The sequence below is a fragment of the Cyanistes caeruleus genome, unplaced genomic scaffold, assembly GCF_971803275.1.
Source record: "Cyanistes caeruleus unplaced genomic scaffold, bCyaCae1.hap1.1 HAP1_SCAFFOLD_144, whole genome shotgun sequence".
Taxonomy (NCBI): Eukaryota; Metazoa; Chordata; class Aves; order Passeriformes; family Paridae; genus Cyanistes; species Cyanistes caeruleus.
In genome coordinates this window covers 15,500-33,219 of record NW_028255938.1, presented here as the reverse complement: position 1 = coordinate 33,219, position 17,720 = coordinate 15,500, and the positions used below count along the sequence as shown (strand labels likewise).

At 42.8% G+C, this 17,720-nt stretch overlaps 1 protein-coding gene across 1 annotated transcript in view; it reads right to left on the bottom strand.

Moving 5' to 3' along the window:
• LOC147645908 (uncharacterized) overlaps nt 1-17,451 on the bottom strand; it is a 98,860-nt gene extending 81,409 nt beyond the window's left edge. The window contains exons 1-2 of the mRNA XM_086874105.1: nt 17,375-17,451; nt 16,220-17,188 (exon numbers count right to left, since the gene is read on the bottom strand). Of these exons, the coding sequence (XP_086730231.1) occupies nt 16,220-17,188; nt 17,375-17,426 (1,021 nt within the window). The 5' untranslated portion in view covers nt 17,427-17,451. The remainder of the gene's footprint in view (nt 1-16,219; nt 17,189-17,374) is intronic.
• Between the last annotated feature and the right edge of the window lie 269 nt (nt 17,452-17,720).

Sequence of the window (17,720 nt, the reverse complement as noted above, 5' to 3'; positions counted from 1 at the left end):
CAAGAGGGGGCTTTTGGGCCAAAGTAATGCTGCTAAGTAATGGACCTAGCTGAATGCAGCAGATAGAATCCTGCAATTATAGAATCCATTTTGCTGGAAAAGGCCTCTGAGCTCATCCAGTCCAGCCAGTCACCCAGCAGTGTCAAGCCCAGCACTAAACCTCGTCCCTGAAGTGCCAAGGTCTGAACAACAGGCCCTGAGTGAGGCCTGAACAACAGGCCCTGAGCCAAAGGTGACCTCTGGATGAACCTTCCAACCAGAGGTTATCTGTCTGTCTGCTCATTACTGAAATATGCATGGTCATTAGCACTGTGATAGATGGATCCACTCATCAATGAAACATGGATTGACCTTTCTGTGTTTAGAAGCCAGACAAGGCCATTCAATCTGACATCTGGCCTTGTTTGGGGTGTATGGACAGAGTCAACTCCCTTGGTTCCTCCTTGAGGCCTGGCCAGGCTTTGGTAGGGACGCAAGAGGAGGATGAAACCAGATGTTCCCACAGCAGAAGTGCTGTCAGTTTGTTCACTCAGCACTATCAAAGCTGGGCCCTCTCTCACAGCCAGGGTTGAGCCTCACCTGTGGCTGGAGGCACCTGCAGGATTTCCCAGTGTCCAGGAGTGGCTCTCCAGTCCTTGGCTGTGACAGCTTCCCCAGCTGATGGGTGGATCTGGGGATGGCAAAGTCTGAGGGGAACTGGATCTTTGTTAATGCCTGCAGGCAATCTTTGGCAGTGATGATTGGGTGCATTGCAGAGCTGCTCCTTTTGTGATCCTTTGCTGCTTGGAGCTGCAGTAAGTGACACTGATTCCTTCAGGTGGTGTTGGTGCCTTTGGTGCTGACCCTGCCCACTGGTGAAACCAAATTGGCAAAGTCTGGCCAGATCACAACAAAATATCACTTTTTAAATGTAAATGTAAGGAATCAGTCCCATCTGAAATTCCCAGAAGGGAAGCCCTCCCCAGAGTTCACTGGCTCTGGAGTGGGGCTGAGGTGGGAGCACCGTGCGAGCAGTGGGGCAGTCGGTTAAAAGAGGCTGAACCGCAGGATGTCTTAAAATGCATCCAAACATTGCATATGGAAAAAGGAAAAGAACTTGTGGGTTTGGGAAGACAAGGATGGATTTTCTTAACAGCACCAACGGAAGGAACAGTTGTTTTTTGGAATGCTCCCACATGAAGGTACAGAAAAAGGTTTTAGTCTTGAGCTCAGGTTTGTTTGTGCAAGTAACATAATAACAATAACAACACAATAATATATATTTATATATATAACCAAAACTCAATAATGTGAAATAATGCTGAAAATACCAATTTGTGAGCTTTAGCTGCTCACTGTAAAACTAAATACCCTACAAAAAAGAACTGGCAAAGACCCAAATGTCAATGGTAAACTTTTGTGAATTGTATACAAGGAATAAAGGAGGAAGGGATAAAACTGGCTATTTTTATAGGGTTTGTTGATACTATGATGCAGAATGCTTTGTCTGTTCCTGTGAAAAGCACAGTGATTAAGACTGCTGGGTTTTTCATGTACCAGACTCTCTACAAGCTGCAGGACTGGTTGAACAGGTGAAGGAATTGTTAAAAGAGCAGTTGATAAAATGAGGAGATGGGAACCTGTCCTGGTGGAGAACCCATCTCCCAGATGTGTTCCATGCCCTTAACAATGGGCCCACTGGGGAAATGGAAACCCCTGGGTGTGCAGGGCTGCACCCAATTTGCAAACACAACCATGGACAGTGAGACTTGGACTGCCTGGGAAATGGTTCTGGGTGTGATGGCCCCTGACAGGGCCACCCCAGAGGCTGCAGGGCTGGACCTTCCTGCACTGGAATTAATTAGGAAAAAGCCAAAGCAAATGAAAGTTAACAATACAAGAACAGGAATTCAGATTCCTCCAGGACGCTTTGGTTTGGTAACTGCTCACTTGAGCTTGGCCTTGCAAAGTGTTGATGTCATGGGAGGAGGAATTGATGCAGATTATCAAGGAGAAATTAAAGAAATTCTGTTAAAAATGAATGAACAAGATTGGATTATTCAACCCCATGACAGGTTATCACAAATACTGATGTTGCAGTTTAAAAACGATTGTGAAAGAAGGAGATCCACCTCCAATCAGCACTGTTTGTGGAGATAAAAGGTTTGGATGCAGCAGTCCTAATAATGGAGCCAGAGTGTGGGTCCAGAGGCCAAATGGCCCTCCAGAGGCAGATGAAGGAACAGCTCTGGGGAAAGACAACACTGGTTGAATCCTGAAACCTGAGCATGAAGAATGGGAATATGTCCCTGCAGCCAAGTGTTCTCTGCCAGAAAAAGTCAATATTGTTTTACAGATACTGCCAGAGCAAATCTCCCTGTTTGCCCCAACGACCCCTTTGGAAAATGCTCTGATCCACAGGGCTCCATGTGAAGGCTGATGTGACACTGAGGGACTTGCACACCAATTCCAGCCAGGAGCTGGAAATTGGGATCCTCTCCCCTTCGGCTGGAGAAGTGCCAGGTCCCAGTCCCTGACGGGCACCCAGGCTCCTGGCTGGAATTGGTGTGGAAGTCCCTCAGTGTCACATCAGCCTTCACATGGAGCCCCGTGGATCAGAGCATTTTCCAAAGGGGTCGTTGGGGCAAACAGGGAGATTTGCTCTGGCAGCATCTGTAAAACAATATCCCATAACATCAGCTTGTTGTGGCAGAGAACGCTTGGCTGCAGGGACATATTCCCATTGTTCCTGCCCAGGTCTCAGGATTCAAACAGTGCTGTCTTTCCCCAGAGCTGTTCCTTCAGCTGCCTCTGGAGGGCCATTTGGCCTCTGGACCAATTATTAGGACTGCTGCATCCAAACTCTTGATCTCCATGAACAGAGGTGATTGGAGGTGGATCTCCTTCTTTCACAATTGTTTTTAAAACTGCAGTATTAATAACTGTAATACCCTGCCATGGGGTTGGAAAACAAAATCTTGTTCATTATTGTTTAACAGACTTACTTCAATTTCTCCTTGATAATCTGCATCAATTCCTCCTCCCATGACATCAACACTTTGCAAGGCCAAGCTCAAGTGAGCAGTTACCAAACCAAAGCATCCTGGAGGAATCTGAATTCCTGTTCTTGTATTGTTAACTTTCATTTGCTTTGGCTTTTTCCTAATTAATTCCAGTGCAGGAAAGTCCAGCCCTGCAGCCTCTGGGGTGGCCCTGTCAGGGGCCATCACACCCAGAACAATTTCCCAGGCAGTCCAAGTCTCACTGTCCATGGTTGTGTTTGCAAATTGGGTGCAGCCCTGCACACCCAGGGGTTTCCATTTCCCCAGTGGGCCCATTGTTAAGGGCATGGAACACATCTGGGAGATGGGTTCTCCACCAGGACAGGTTCCCATCTCCTCATTTTATCAACTGCTCTTTTAACAACTCCGTCACCTGTTCAACCAATCCTGCAGCTTGTAGAGAGTCTGGTACATGAAAAACCCAGCAGTCTTAATCACTGTGTTTTTCACAGGAACAGACAAAGCATTCTGCATCATAGTATCACCAAACCCTATAAAAACAGCCAATTTCACCCCTTCCTCCTTTATTCCATGTATACAATTCACAAAAGTTTACCACTGACATTTGGGTCTTTGCCAGTCCTTTTTTGTAGGGTGCTTAGTGTTACAGTGAGCAGCCAAAGCTCACAAATCAGTACTGTCAACATTATTTCAAATTATCAATTTTTAATTATGTATATAAATATATATTATTGTGTTATATTATTATTATCATTATCATTATCATTATCATTATCATTATCATTATCAATCATCATTATCATCATTATTATAATCATTATCATCATTGTTCTTGTTGTTGTTTCACTTGCACAAACAAATCTGAGCTCAAGACTATAACCTTCTTCTGTCACTCCACATGGGAGTGTTCCAAAAACAATTGTTCCTTCTGTTGGTGCTTTTTCCTATCTTAGCTGTTAACAAAATCCATCCTACTCTTCCCAAACCCCCAAATTCTTTTCCTTTTTCCACATGCAATTTTTGGATTCATTTTAAGGCTGATTTACTAAAATATGGATATGATCTGGTATCAATATCCAACTGAGACAGACAAAGACTCTTTAACTGTTTTAGGATTAAAAAGTGTATGTTTATTCACAGCACTGGGCTGATGTGTCAGGTCACCCCTTAATACACACAGCCCGGAGCACAGGTGAATACAGGCTTTTTATTTACAGAAGTATTGAATACAAATACATATTCATGACCCAGTTCCCACCAACTTTTCACTTCCTATGCTACTTAGGAAAAAAAGCAGTTAAGCATGATCCTTGAAATGGGTCGGTGGTCTTTTTCTGAGGAGGGGTCACAGAAGGGAGGAAGGGATATGGCTCTTCCTCGTTCTGCCCTTTCAACCTTTTCAATGCAAAGTGACAAATGGACCCTTGGCTGGGCTCCTTGTTTCATATCTTCAATGAGTTTCTGATTTGCAACTGTCTTGAAGTTCTTTACCAGATACTTTATTTCTCACTCTAAGCCCAACTGAACAAGCATAAAGTTGACAATTAGTTATTAGCCAATGCTTAACCTCTATTTTAGCAAGGCCTCTTGTGGATGCTAACTGTGAAACAGAGAGCATGGTGCCTGTGGAAATTGCAGGCCACATAGCTTTCTCAGTCTTGCCTGAGAAAGTGGCCTGGGAAATCATGAGGAGGAATTAAAACAATCCTCAGAGACAGAAAACAGCCTTGCAGGTGCTGTTTGTCTGTTCCTTGTTTTCTTGCAAGAGAAGGTCGAGGGGTGGTGTACCCCACTGACCAATGATAGTGATGTGTTAGTTTACTAACCAATAAGAGTTTCTTTTCTGTACTTTTCACGTATCGGTCTATAAAAAAGACCTGAGGTAATAAACCAGAGAGAAATTCTCCTGATCGACTCCCAAGAGAGTCTGTGTCATTCTTCTCGCCGTTCCTAATAGAGCGACATCCTCTCTATCTACCTTTAATTTTAGCAAGGTCCATCTATTGATTTTAATTAGAGTTAGCAAGGCTTCTTTTTAATTAAGGCCTCAGCTTCTCTATAATCTTAAATTCTTCAAAGTTTGTGTCTCACCATGCCCCTCTGCTTTTTGTGTGTTTTGTTGTAAAAAGGCAGAATTGGCAGGATTCAGTTCTGAGGCCGATTCTGCAGCTGCTGCCTTGTGGGGCTGGTGCTGTCCCTATGCAGGCCCAGGTATTTCTCATGCAGCTTCCTCTGTGGGGGCTGTAGGAAAACTTGAGGGGAAAGTATTTTATTATCTTTCCTTGGTTAATTTGTTAGTCACCTCCCTCCGCCTTAGATGGACTTGATGCGAAAAATTGGGACAGGGAGCAATTGGTTACTAAAACAAAAAATGTGATTGGCTTTAGGCAGTGGCATTGCTTGCCACTGAACTGGATCATGTTTAAAAGGAAAATGACTGGAACAAAAGGAAGGAAAATGGTACAACAACATTTGACATGGACATTCCTCCCACAGGGATATCCGGCGTCACTGGTTTTGTTTGGGCAAGCTTTGCAGAAAATATTAAGAGAGTTTACTCCAGCCTCAGGAGTTAGGATGTTGCAGGATGTGGATGATTTGCTTTTGTCAGGGGGACAAAAGGTGGTTGAAGAGGCTACTGTAAAGCTGCTTAATTTTCTTGCTAAAAAGACTTAAGGTGTCTGAAAAGGAGGCCAGTTGGTAGGAAAAAAAATAATAATAAAAAGGTCATATATAGAGCTGTCCTGGGGTGACTTTATGATCCTGGTATCCCCAATCGTCTGGTTTATGTTATATATTAAGTTGTGCACCTTTAAGACTGGCTCTGAGAGCGAAGGGGGCGGAAGAAGAAGTGCGCAATTTGTGTTGAAAGAAAACATCACTCCCCCACATCCCGCTCCTGGACTGTGGTGTCTGCAGCACGGACACACTGCAGGACACAGCTTCTCTCTGGCTTTTAGTTAGTTTTAGCTAGCTGAGGCAGAGGAGTTCCCTGGACCTTTGTTTTTTCCCTTTTTACCTGCATCTGTGCAAGCCTGCTCTGGACCGAACACGCAGCCAAACCCCGGGAGCTCACGCCTGTGGCCCACCGGGGCCTGGGCCTCGGCACTTTCCAGCGCTGAAAGGACTGATAAGAACCTGAGCGAGCCGAGCTACAGCACATGAAAAGGACTTTTCTTCCTAGATTTGCCATCCCATTCAACAGCGAGAGGTTTTCTTATTTAATATTATTAAATTTCTGTTAAATAAACAGCTTCTCCCACTTCTCTCCGAGGAAATTCTTTTCCTTTCCCGGAACAGTTGAGGGGGAGGGGTCATTTCCCTGGGGAAACCCCCACTTGGAGTTTTCCTCCTAAATTGGCCTTAAAGAAGGACAAAAGGCCAACAAAACTCCACAAAAATGCCACAAAATTCCTTAAGTCTTCTCAAAACCCTACCAAATTCTAAAAACATCCCACAAAATCTCCTCCAAATTCCACACAATTGCAGAAAAATACCACAAGATTGAAGAAAAATCCCACAAAATACCCTAAATCTTTTCAAAACGCTATGAAATTCCAGAAGCATCCCACAAAATTCTTTACAAATTTCCACAAAATCTCAGAAAAATCCCTCAAAATTCTTCAAGTCTCCTCAAAATGCCACAAAATGCCACAAAAACCCCACCAAATTCCAGAAACATTCCACAAAATCTCCTCCAATTTCCAGAAAATCTAAGAAAAATCTCTCAAAATTCTTCAAGTCTCCCTAAAATCCCACAAAATGCCAAAACATTCCACAACATGCCAAAAAAATTCCACAAAATTCAGGAAATGTCACACAAAATTCAGGGAAATTCCCACAAAATTCCAGAAATATCCCACTAAATTCCTGAAAAATCCCACATAATTCCCTAAATCTTCTCAAAACGCTACCAAATTCCAGAAACATCCCACAAAATTTTCTCCAATTTCCTACAAAATTCCAGAAAAAGCTGAGAAGATTCCAGAAACATCCCACAAAAATCCAGGTACAACCCACAAAATTCCAAAACATTTCCTCAAAATCCCACACAATTCCAGAAAAATCCTACCAAATTCAATAAAAATTCCACAAAATTCCATAAATCTTCTGAAAACCCTACCAAATTCCAGAAACATTTCACTAAATCTCCACAAATTTCTGAAAAAATCCTGAAAAATTTCACAAGATTACAGAAAAATCCCACAAGATTGAAGAAAAATCCACAAAATTCCAGAAACATCCCACAAGATCTTTACAAATTTCCACAAATTCTAAGAAAAATCCCTCAAAATTCTTCAAGTCTCCTCAAAATCCTACAAAATTCCAGAAACATCCCACAAAATTTAAGAAAAATCCCACAAATTCCTGAAAAATCCCGCAAAATTCCCTACATCTTCTCAAAACCCCACCAAATAACAAAACATCCCACAAAATCTGCACAAGTTCCAAGAAAATCTAGAAAAAAATCCCACATCATTCAAGGAAAATCCCACAAAATTTCAGAAAAATCCCACCAAATTCCAGAAACATCCCACAAAATCTCCTCCACTTCCAACAAAACTCCTGGAAAATAAAAAAAAAATCCAGAAAAATCCCACAATATCTCCGTCAATTTTGACAATATTCCAGAAAAATCTCACAAAATCCTTGGAAAACCTCACAAAATTCAAGAAAAATCCCATAAAATTCCAGAAACATCCCAAAAAATCTCAATATCCCACTAATATTCAAAAAAATCCCACGAAATTCCTTAAATCTCCTCAAAATACTTCCAAATTCCTGAAAAATCCCACGTAATTCCAGAGAAATCCCACAAAATCTCATCAATATCCTGGTAAATTGCAGAAAAATCACAAAAAATTCCCTAAATCTCCTCAAAACCCTACCAAATTCCAGAAACATCCCACAAAATTCCAGAAAAATCCCACAAAATTGCCTGAATATCCCATAAAATTCAAGAACAATCCTTCAAAATTCCAAAAAAGTCCCACAAAATTTCCGAAAAATCCCACGAAAATAATTTTAAAAAATCCTACAAAATTTTAGGCAATTCTAGAACATTCACAAAAATCCCACAAAATTCAAGAAACATCCCACAAAATTATTTTCATTTGTTCAAAGTCTCACATACTTCCACAAAAATCCCACAAAATTGAAAAAAAATCCCACAAAATCCCCTAAATCTTCTCAAAATGCTACGAAATTCCAGAAATATTCCACAATATCTCCACAAATTTCCACAAAATCTAAAAAAAATCCCTCAAAAGTTTTCAAGTCTCCTCAATATCCCACAAAATTCCATGAGAATCCCACAAAATTCCAGAAGCATCCCACAAAATCTCTTCAATAGCCAGAAAAATCCAAGAAAAATCCCACAAAATTCCAGAAAAATCCCACAAGTCCCTAAATCTTCTCAAAACCCCACAAAATTCAAGAAAAATCCCACAAAACTCAAGGAAAATCCCACAAAATTCCAGAAAAATCCCACAAAATTCCAGTAAAATCTGATGAAATTGTTAGCGTTCAGGAACACACATAATCACAAATGATTATATGCAGGGGCTTTATTAAGAGATCTGGGTGTCAGGGGTTCACATACCCAAATCTGACCCATCTTGGTTTTGAGTTGAACATGTTTTATACTCTGTTATTATATAACTTATATATTAATTATTAAACTTACATTGCTCTATTGTATGCATTGTTTTTACCCAAGCATGGATTGCTCCTGATCCACCCCAGCCCCCTAACATTGTTCCTCATGTTCTTTAAACAATAATTATAGCTAATCACATCTAACAATTGTATCATGATCATCTACTGATTACACAGGTGCAGTTTTGACCTGATTTTTAGCAAGTACAAGGCCTAACATTTCCCAGGGCCAACTTTTCCCAGGCTTGGCAAACCTAACTTTCTAAGTCCCTGGATTTTCTAAGATTTTGAGACCTTTTACTATCATTACATATTTGTATTATATATTTGATATTACATATCTAAATGAAAGCATTTTCACTTCACTATAAGTGCAAATGTTTTCACTTGATACAGTTCTTTGTTTCTGAGTTTATACTTGATGTTCTTTGAATCCTTGATTGATGTAAACCTCATCCAGGTGAGCTGTCCTGGATACTGTCAGGAACTGGAGAACCAGAAGATTGTGGATCTCACATCAGTGCCTTTATTATTTTCTGGTTCCAGGACATTTTCTTCTGTATTTCTACCTTGAAGATGCTGCAAACTAACCAAATTGCTAAGAATACAATTAGTAAGATTATGGCACTCTCAATGATAGATTTACTCCACGACCTCACATTCCACCCTAACCCTTTGAAGATTCTCCCTAACCAATTGTAGTCAAATCCTTTTGCTCTTCCTGTGCTCCATGCTCTATTTGTTGCAACTGATTGATGTCATATTCTACATCTGCAGTTACATTTGGGATGTGGATGCAGCAATGATCAATCCATCCCTTTAAAAAACCCACACACTCCATGCTCTTTCAGGAGTAGTAAATTGTAATTGTATGTTTAGTTCTTTAAATCTTTCTCAGGTCACTCTTGCTAATTTATCTACCTGACCTGTAAGTTTGTACAACATTTCTTTATTCTGATAGTTTGCTATAGGACCAAGCAAAGACTCTAGGGCCCACCCAAATTTCGCTCTACTAAAGGGTTCTTACCATGTGTCATCTTGATTCTATTCCTATCTTAATCCTTCCTAGCTCTGCCTGTGTCTAGCCACTGAGTTGATTTTGCCATTGTTAGCATCCATACCAAGATTAATTTTTGTTTTAGCAATTTTACCAATGTTTCTGCACCCCAATGGCATTTGTTATATTTAATTTGTAGAACTTCTCTCATTATCAAGGGGGTTAACACTATTTGTCTTTGTGCAGTTACATACCACTCTTCTGAATTATTTTGTGCATTTAGCAAATGTCCCAATTTCTCATCTTTTACTGAATATTTTGGTTTTGGAGGCAAATTACATTGAGATACATTAACTTTTAAAGGTATCCATGCCATTGTTGTTTGCACTTCTCAAGCAATCTGTCGAGCTGTCCAGTCTGCTTTACGATTTTCCTCACAAATTTTGGAGTTTCTTGATTGGTGTGCTTTACACTGTATAATTGATACTTGTTCAGGTTTTTGTATTGCTTTTATCAATTGCAGGACTGCATCTTGATGTTTAACGTGTGTACCTTGAGAAGCCAGTAGTCTTCTTTCTTTCTACAGTGCTCCATGTACATGTACTACTCCAAAAGCATACTTTGAGTCAGTCCATATGTTTACCCTTTTCCCTTTACTCAATTCTAGTGCTCTGCTTAAGGCAACCAGTTCTGCCCTCTGGGCAGATGAATTTGGTGATTTGTATTTGGTATTTGCTTTTGCCTCCACTATTGTACTGACTGTTGTTACCGCATATCCAGCGTATCTGGTCCCGTTCTCCACCAAGCTGCTTCCATCTGTGAATAGCTCTCACTCTGCTTGCTCTAGTGGGATGTCTTTCAGGTCTTCTCTTGCCAAATAGGTGTACTCTATTACTTCTACATAGTCGTGCTCTAATGGGCCTTCTTCAGTTGTGGTACGTGGGAACAAAGCTGGATTCAAGAGGTTAGTTGTCTTTAGTGTGACATCATCCTGCTCAGTCAGGATTACCTGGAATTTCATCATCCTGCTTGGAGATAGCCAATGGCCCCCCTTTTGTTCTGAAACAGTGGTCACCATGTGTGGCACATAGACATCTATGTCTCTACCCATTGTGAGTTTCCTGGCTTCTTGTATCAGCATCACAGTGGCTGCGACTGCCCACAGGCACGAAGGCCATCAGGCACTCTCATTGTCAAGTTGTTTGGAGAAGTAGCCTACCGGCCTTTTCCAGCCTCCCAAAGGTTGGGTCAGCACTCCCAGTGCTAGGTGTAGTCTTTCATGCACAAACAGCTGGAAATCTTTGGACAAATCAGGCAATCCTAATGCCAGAGCTGTTGTCAATGCCTCCTTCAGTTTGAGGAAGGTCTCCTTCTGTGGTTTGCCCCGGGTAAATGGCTGCGTCTTCTGGGCTTCATACAGGGGTTTTGCAATTAGTCCATAGTCCATGATCCACAGGTGGCACCACCCTGTCATCCCAAGGAAAACTCGCAGCTCATGCAGGTTCTGGGGTTCTGGAATAGCACAAATAGCTTGAATATGATCAGTACCCAGCTTACGTTGCCCTTGTGAGATTTCACATCTCAGGTAAATCACAGTTTGCTGGGCAATTTGTGCCTTCTCTTTAGACACCTTATATCCTCCCATTCCCAGCTGATTTAAAATTTCAATTGTTACCTTTATGCAGGTTGTTTTCTCTTCTGTAATTGTCAGTGTATCATCAACATATTGGAACAGCAGGTATTGTTCTCTCAGTACTTGCTCATTCTCAGTCCAAATCTCCAGCTCCTTAAATAGCTGGCTTCCAAATAGGGTTGGACTGTTCTTGTATCCTTGTGGGAGGTGTGTCCAGGTGAGCTGAGTTTTCCTTCCATTTTCTGGATTTTCCCACTCAAAGGCAAACAGTTTCCTACTTTCTTTGTCAAGGGTATGCAGAAAAATTGAGATACATTAAGTGTGTTATCTCATACATTTGTCTCATATATTTATCTCATATATTTTTATCATATATATTTATCAAGGGGTATGCAGAAAAAGGCATCTTTTAAATCAATTACAGTAAACCATTTATATTTCTCTTTTATGGATGTTAACAATGTGCAAGGATTAGCTACCACTGGGTAAATATCTTTAGTTATTGCATTTATTGCTCTCAAATCCTGTACTAGTCTGTATTGGTTAACACAGAAATTTGGGCTCTAGCGTTAACTGGAAGTAATAGGCGCACGTTTGGGACCCACCATTGCTAAAATCAGTATGTCTCCACTTTTGTTATTTCTAGTGAGCATTTTAAATACAACCAACCTCCACCTCTCTGCTCACCCATGAGAGGCAGAGTTCCCAGTTTCCCTGATTTGGGGTTTGAGGCTGTTTGGGCTCCACTCCCAGAAGCTGAGAAGGAGACTGCTTTGGCTCGCAGCCCAGAGCCTGTGGAGGTGTGCTGGGTTATACAATGGGGCATTCGATACAATGAACTTGGGACAGTGTTAATTAGAAACTACTTTACTCAACTTTTAAGTGATAAGTCATCCATTATGTTTCTGGGGACCCTCTTCTTTATCCTTAGTGACCACCAGTACTGGTGGTTAGAGATTTGTTTTCTCTTTTCTGGGTTTTCATTAAGAGAACCAATGTATCTAACACCCTTTGCTTTCTCTGATTTTTCTTCTGGGATTTTTACAGGTCCATAATTTCTACTGTAATTAGTTAACTCTTTTGCAACTTTGCTCCATGTCCAAATTTTATGGTTCCTAGCAGGAGAACGCAGTTGTGAACCTGTTGGCTGAGAGGGGGTGGTGAAGGGAGTAAACCCAGGATCAGTGGAACCAGGTCAATCAGTCGGGTTCCCAAGAAATCTATCTAGTCTCTCCACAGGGGTTATAGCTGCTATGGTTTTGGGGGTTTTTTATGAGAAAAATTGCTGTAGGTTTAAGTGATTCTGGAAGGCCTTGAATTAAAGAGGTCATAATTTCAGTTTTCACAGGTAACAACACTGGTGATTTAGAACCAGCAATTAATTTTCTTTTGTGTATCATTTGCAAGCAGGCAGCTTTGTGAATGTTTTCCAGTAGTTGGTTGGGGGTACCAACTATAGCTATAGGGTCCCCCCTTTCCAAGGGGTTTAGCCCCTCTGCCTGATAAGCTGCATGCTGATTTAGAGCCCATGGGTTATGTCTGTCTCCTGTTGTTACGAAGACTCCATGTCCCCAGTACCCACTGGCTTCCTGTTCTCTCAATCGAATTTAATCACCTCCAGTAAGAGACACTCAGAATACATATTCTGTCTCTGACTCGTGAGGCAGACTCCCGTACTCCCTTTTTTTTTTTTTTCTTTTTCTTTTTCTTTATTTTCAGTCGTTATATGCGGATCCTTTTCATTATTGATATAATTATATTATATTGTGTTTTAATTAGAGGTTTCAAACTAAGACACCAGTGTTCCCCACAATTTTATCCAAGTTAGCTCCTTTTGAGGGTAAATTTGATTAATGAGAGGGGTTTCCCTCTCTTGTTTCCTTTAGCAAGTCAGCATTTTTTGAATTTTTATCATGGAGGGCTATTCACAACAGATTGATCTTACTCCTTTCTTCATCCAATTGTTTTTGCAAAATTTTAACTAGGTTTTGGAGGGAGTCTATTATAGTTCTTTCCTAACTTCTTCACTTAAAGCAAGTTTCTATAGCTGCTGTAAGACAAGCTCCCAAAACTGAGCAGAGTAGAGTTTTATTTTTGCCCAGTTTAAATTCTATTTCATGTTGCAAAAAAAAAACCAAACATACTCTATCAATCACATTTGCCAAATTAAACCAATTATTGAGCACCAACTTTTCCCTCCTGGAGGTTTGGCACTATGTTTTGCTAACAAAGCATAATATGCATAGAATACAGCTTTAACTTCTGCAGACATTTTCGGTCATTTTTACAGAGGGAAAAACCACTACAGGGAGGTATCAACTTCAATTATACACACACACACACAAATTTTTGCTTCCCTGTATGGGTAAAAAGAACAAATCTGCTTGGGAGGCACTCCTTCAGTTTAAAATTCTGGTTGTCTCTTTGCTACACCAAGCTGTCAAAATTCATACACACAACAACAAAAACAATCCAGCCCTTTTGCACTAAGAGATCTTTTGCAAAATTCTGCAGACAGAGCCCTCAAGTGAGTGTGGGGTGCTTTTCACCTCGGCGTGTGCAGTTTGCAGGAAATTCAAGTTGCCCCTCTTGCTTTCCAGACACCGCTCACTCTTTGGGAGTGTCGGGCTAGGTGCAGCTGGAGCAAAACGTCCTTCCCCTAATACAGACTGCACAACAAACCTGCAGCCCCTTCTGTCTGTCAGAAATCCTGTCTGTGACTCCAGTTTAAATGCCACGATTCGCTAACGCGAGTGGGACTCGTGAGAGGTTCGTTTGATCTCAGAGTGCAAGACGGACACAAGGGATTTCAGTTTAAATCACAACAACAATAATGTACCTTTATTTTAGTGCCAACAACAAGGGTTATGCGAGAGAGGAGAGGAAGAGAGGGTGAGATAAAGAAAACAAAGTAAAGAGAGAGAAGAGGGGGTTATAGCTACCAACAGAAGAGACGGGGTTGCTGGGGTCTTTTTCTGTGGGAAGATTTGGCCAAAATTATCTTAGTCTTATGTAATTCTTCCCCAATGTTACCTTGTTTCCAATGTGCTAATAAGCACCCAAAGGAGAAGTATCTGGTGTGGGAGCATTGCTGCCCAAAATCCCTTTAAGTTTCTCCATATTGTAACTACAATATACCACAAATGCTGGATCTGCAACGCTATTGCAGTTGTCTGACAGACGGCGCCTAGGCAACTAACTCAAAGATTTCTGGGAGTAATACTTTTCTCTCTCTGAGAGAAAGTGCCTTGCCTCCAAGGGAGAGCCAGGATCTCTGAATCAGCTGGTTTTCTGACCCCCACAGTAAAGCACCTTACCTTTCTCTCCTGGGGAAATTGTGAGCAGCAGAGACGGTCGCAGCTGATGGGGTCCCCAAGAATCCCTCGGTGCCGGCTGGAGCGTGATCGGGTCGTGAGTTTGCTCAGCAGCACTCACAAGGTCCCATCTGGGGTCGCCAAAATGTTAGTGTTCAGGAACACACATAATCACAGAATGATTAAATGAAGGTGCTTTATTAAGAGCTCTGGGTGTTAGGGGTACACATACCCAAATCTGACCTAACTTGGTTTTGAGTTGAACATACTTTTATACTCTATCATTATATAACTTTCATATTAATTATTAAACTTACATTGTTCTATTGTATGCATTGTTTTTACCCAAGCATGGATTTCTCCTGATCCCCCTCAACCCCCTAACATTGTTCCTCATGTTCTTTAAACAATAATTATATCTAATCACATCTAACAATTGTATCATTCATCATATACCAATTACACAGGTGCAGTCTGACATGATCTTTAGCAAGTACAAGGCCTAACACTTGCCAGGACCTACTCTTCCCGGGCTCACCAAACCTAACTTTCTTTCTAAGTCCCCAAATTTTCTAAGATTTTAAAACCTTATACTATCAGAGTGACACTTGTCTTTACAAACAAGCTGTGAGTCTGCCGATAAAATGAAACTATCACTGAGAGATAACAGAAACAATGGGATGGATTCAACTGAAAGATGAAAGAGACACTGGGGAAACACCACAAAATTCCACAAGGGTAAGAACTAAGAAGGAGATTATGCACTGGGGGGAGGGGGGATGGTATCTCAGGTATCATGAGTACCAGGAAGTCTGTACCTCTCAAATCCCTCAGCCTATGGGGAAAGGGAGAAGGGACGTACGGCCTGGAATTGGGATAAAAGGGAGGCTGCGCCCTCCAAAAATTAGAGAGATCCCAGGGGAATGCCCCATGGCCTCTCCCTTTATTTGAAAAAATTGAAAGCACTCCTCTATCTCCTTTTTGCATATAAACCTCTGGTGTTTGTGGATTAATTTTTTCTGACACTAACAATTAATATGAAGTTCAAAACTACAAACCTAGGCAGTGCAGAATATGAAAAAAATGAAAGCTAAAACTAAGGGCATCATAGCTGGAGGGGGGGTGGAATTGAATAATTTTGGGGTGGGACTGAGTAGCATTCAGAGGCACTGAGAGGTCTTGAGGTGACAGATTGAAGCCCCTCATCTCTTTGAGTGCCAAGAAATGGAGACAACTCCAAATACCCCACAACCCCTAAATACTCTCAAGTATTACTCCCTGATTCCCAGTTTCTCTTGAAGCACTAGTAAAATGTGAGGTTTTAGGTGCCATTGATTAATTAGATGCCATTAATTTGTTGATTTTTACCCCAATTTAGTCTGTTCCAAAGGGATGAAGATGAATCTAAAGATAATTAGAACAAAACCAAAATGACCACCAGCCCAGTGTCTTCCCAACACAGATCACAGGGAACATGGGCCATCAGGGCTCTGCCCAACGTGGGTCCACTGATGGGGGATGGAGTTGGAGCAGCGCACGAAGCTCTTCCTGCACTTGGAGCACTCGCAGGGCTTCCCTTAGTGGTGCCTCCGTTTGTGTCTGGTCAATTGAGAGCTGTCTGAGAAGTTCTTCCCACACTGGGGACACTCATAGGGCCTCTCCCCGGTGTGGATGCGTTTGTGGGTACTGAGGCTGGAGCTCTGGCTGAACCCCTTCCCACATTCGTCACACTTATAAGGCCTCTCCCCAGTGTGGATGCGCCGGTGGGTGATGAGGTGGGAGTTTTGCTTGAAGCGCTCCCCACAGTCACGGCAGCGGAAGGGCCTCTCATCCGTGTGAATCTGCTGGTGCCTGAGGAACTGGAAGCTGGTCTGAAACCTCTTCCCACATTCTGGACACTCGTAGGGCCTCTCCCCAGTGTGGATCATCTGATGGATGGTCAGTTGGGACCTCCGGCTGAAGCTCTTCCCACATTCCCCACACTTGAAGGGCCTCTCCCCAGTGTGGATGCGCCGGTGAATGGTGAGGGTGGAGTTGTGCTTGAAGCCCTCCCCACAGTCAGGGCAGCGGAAGGGCCTCTCCTCTGTGTGAATCCTCTGGTGCACGAGGAGACTGGAGCTGATCCGAAAACTCTTCCCACACTCGGGACACTCGTAGGGCCTCTCCCCAGTGTGGCTGCGCTGGTGGATGATGAGTTTGGAGTTAAAGCTGAAACCCTTCCCACATTTCCCACACTTGTAGGGCCATTCCCCAGTGTGGATCATCTGGTGGCAGATCAGGCTGTTGCTCTGGCTGAAGCTCTTCCCACATTCCAAGCACTTGTAGCACTTCTCCCCATCCTGAAGCTGCTCATGGACCACCAGCTCAGAGCCCCGGCTGGATCTCTGGTCACCTTCCCGGCACAGGGTGGGTCTTTCCTCCTCAGAGCACCCTGGGATGGGTTTGGAGCCCCTCCTCCTGCGGGATCTCCGGGGCTTTTCCTCCCCGTTGGATTCCTGCACTGTGGAACTGCTCAAATCAGCCTCTTCCACAAGGTTCTGCTGCAGGGATTTGTCCTCCCTGGTCTCCATCCTCAGCTCCTTGTCTGAGGGAGGAAGGACAAGGAGAGGATGGGATTTACCTTGGTGCCAGAGGGAAGGGGAAGGAGATCCCCCCAGTGCGTCCCCGGCAGGACGGCCTCGGCAACAGGGTTGTCCTGCAGCTGGGGGCCATGCTGGGCTGGGAGATGGAGCAGGAGAGAGAGGGAAAGGGGCACTGACTTCCTCCTCACCTGCCTGGGTGTCCCGAGGCATCTTCCTCTTCCTTGCAGCCTTCCTCTCCATCCAGCCAAGGTTTGGCAATGGGAAATCCTGGTTTGGGGAAATACAAGGGATGAGGACATTGAGTTTGCAGGTCCCTCTGTCCAAGCTCATCTCTAGAAGTCATCGGACATCTGGGGTCCATAAAACCTTCAGAAAACACCAAAATTCAGCCTGAAAATGCCTCCCAGGAGTTCCCCATCTCTGGTCTCTCCTGTTTGGGGTTCAAGGGTTCCCCCCGTCCCAGCTGCTGGGAGTCACGCTTGTACTGGGGATCGCCTGTCGGCTTGGTCCCTGCCCTCCCCGGGCTGCTGAGAG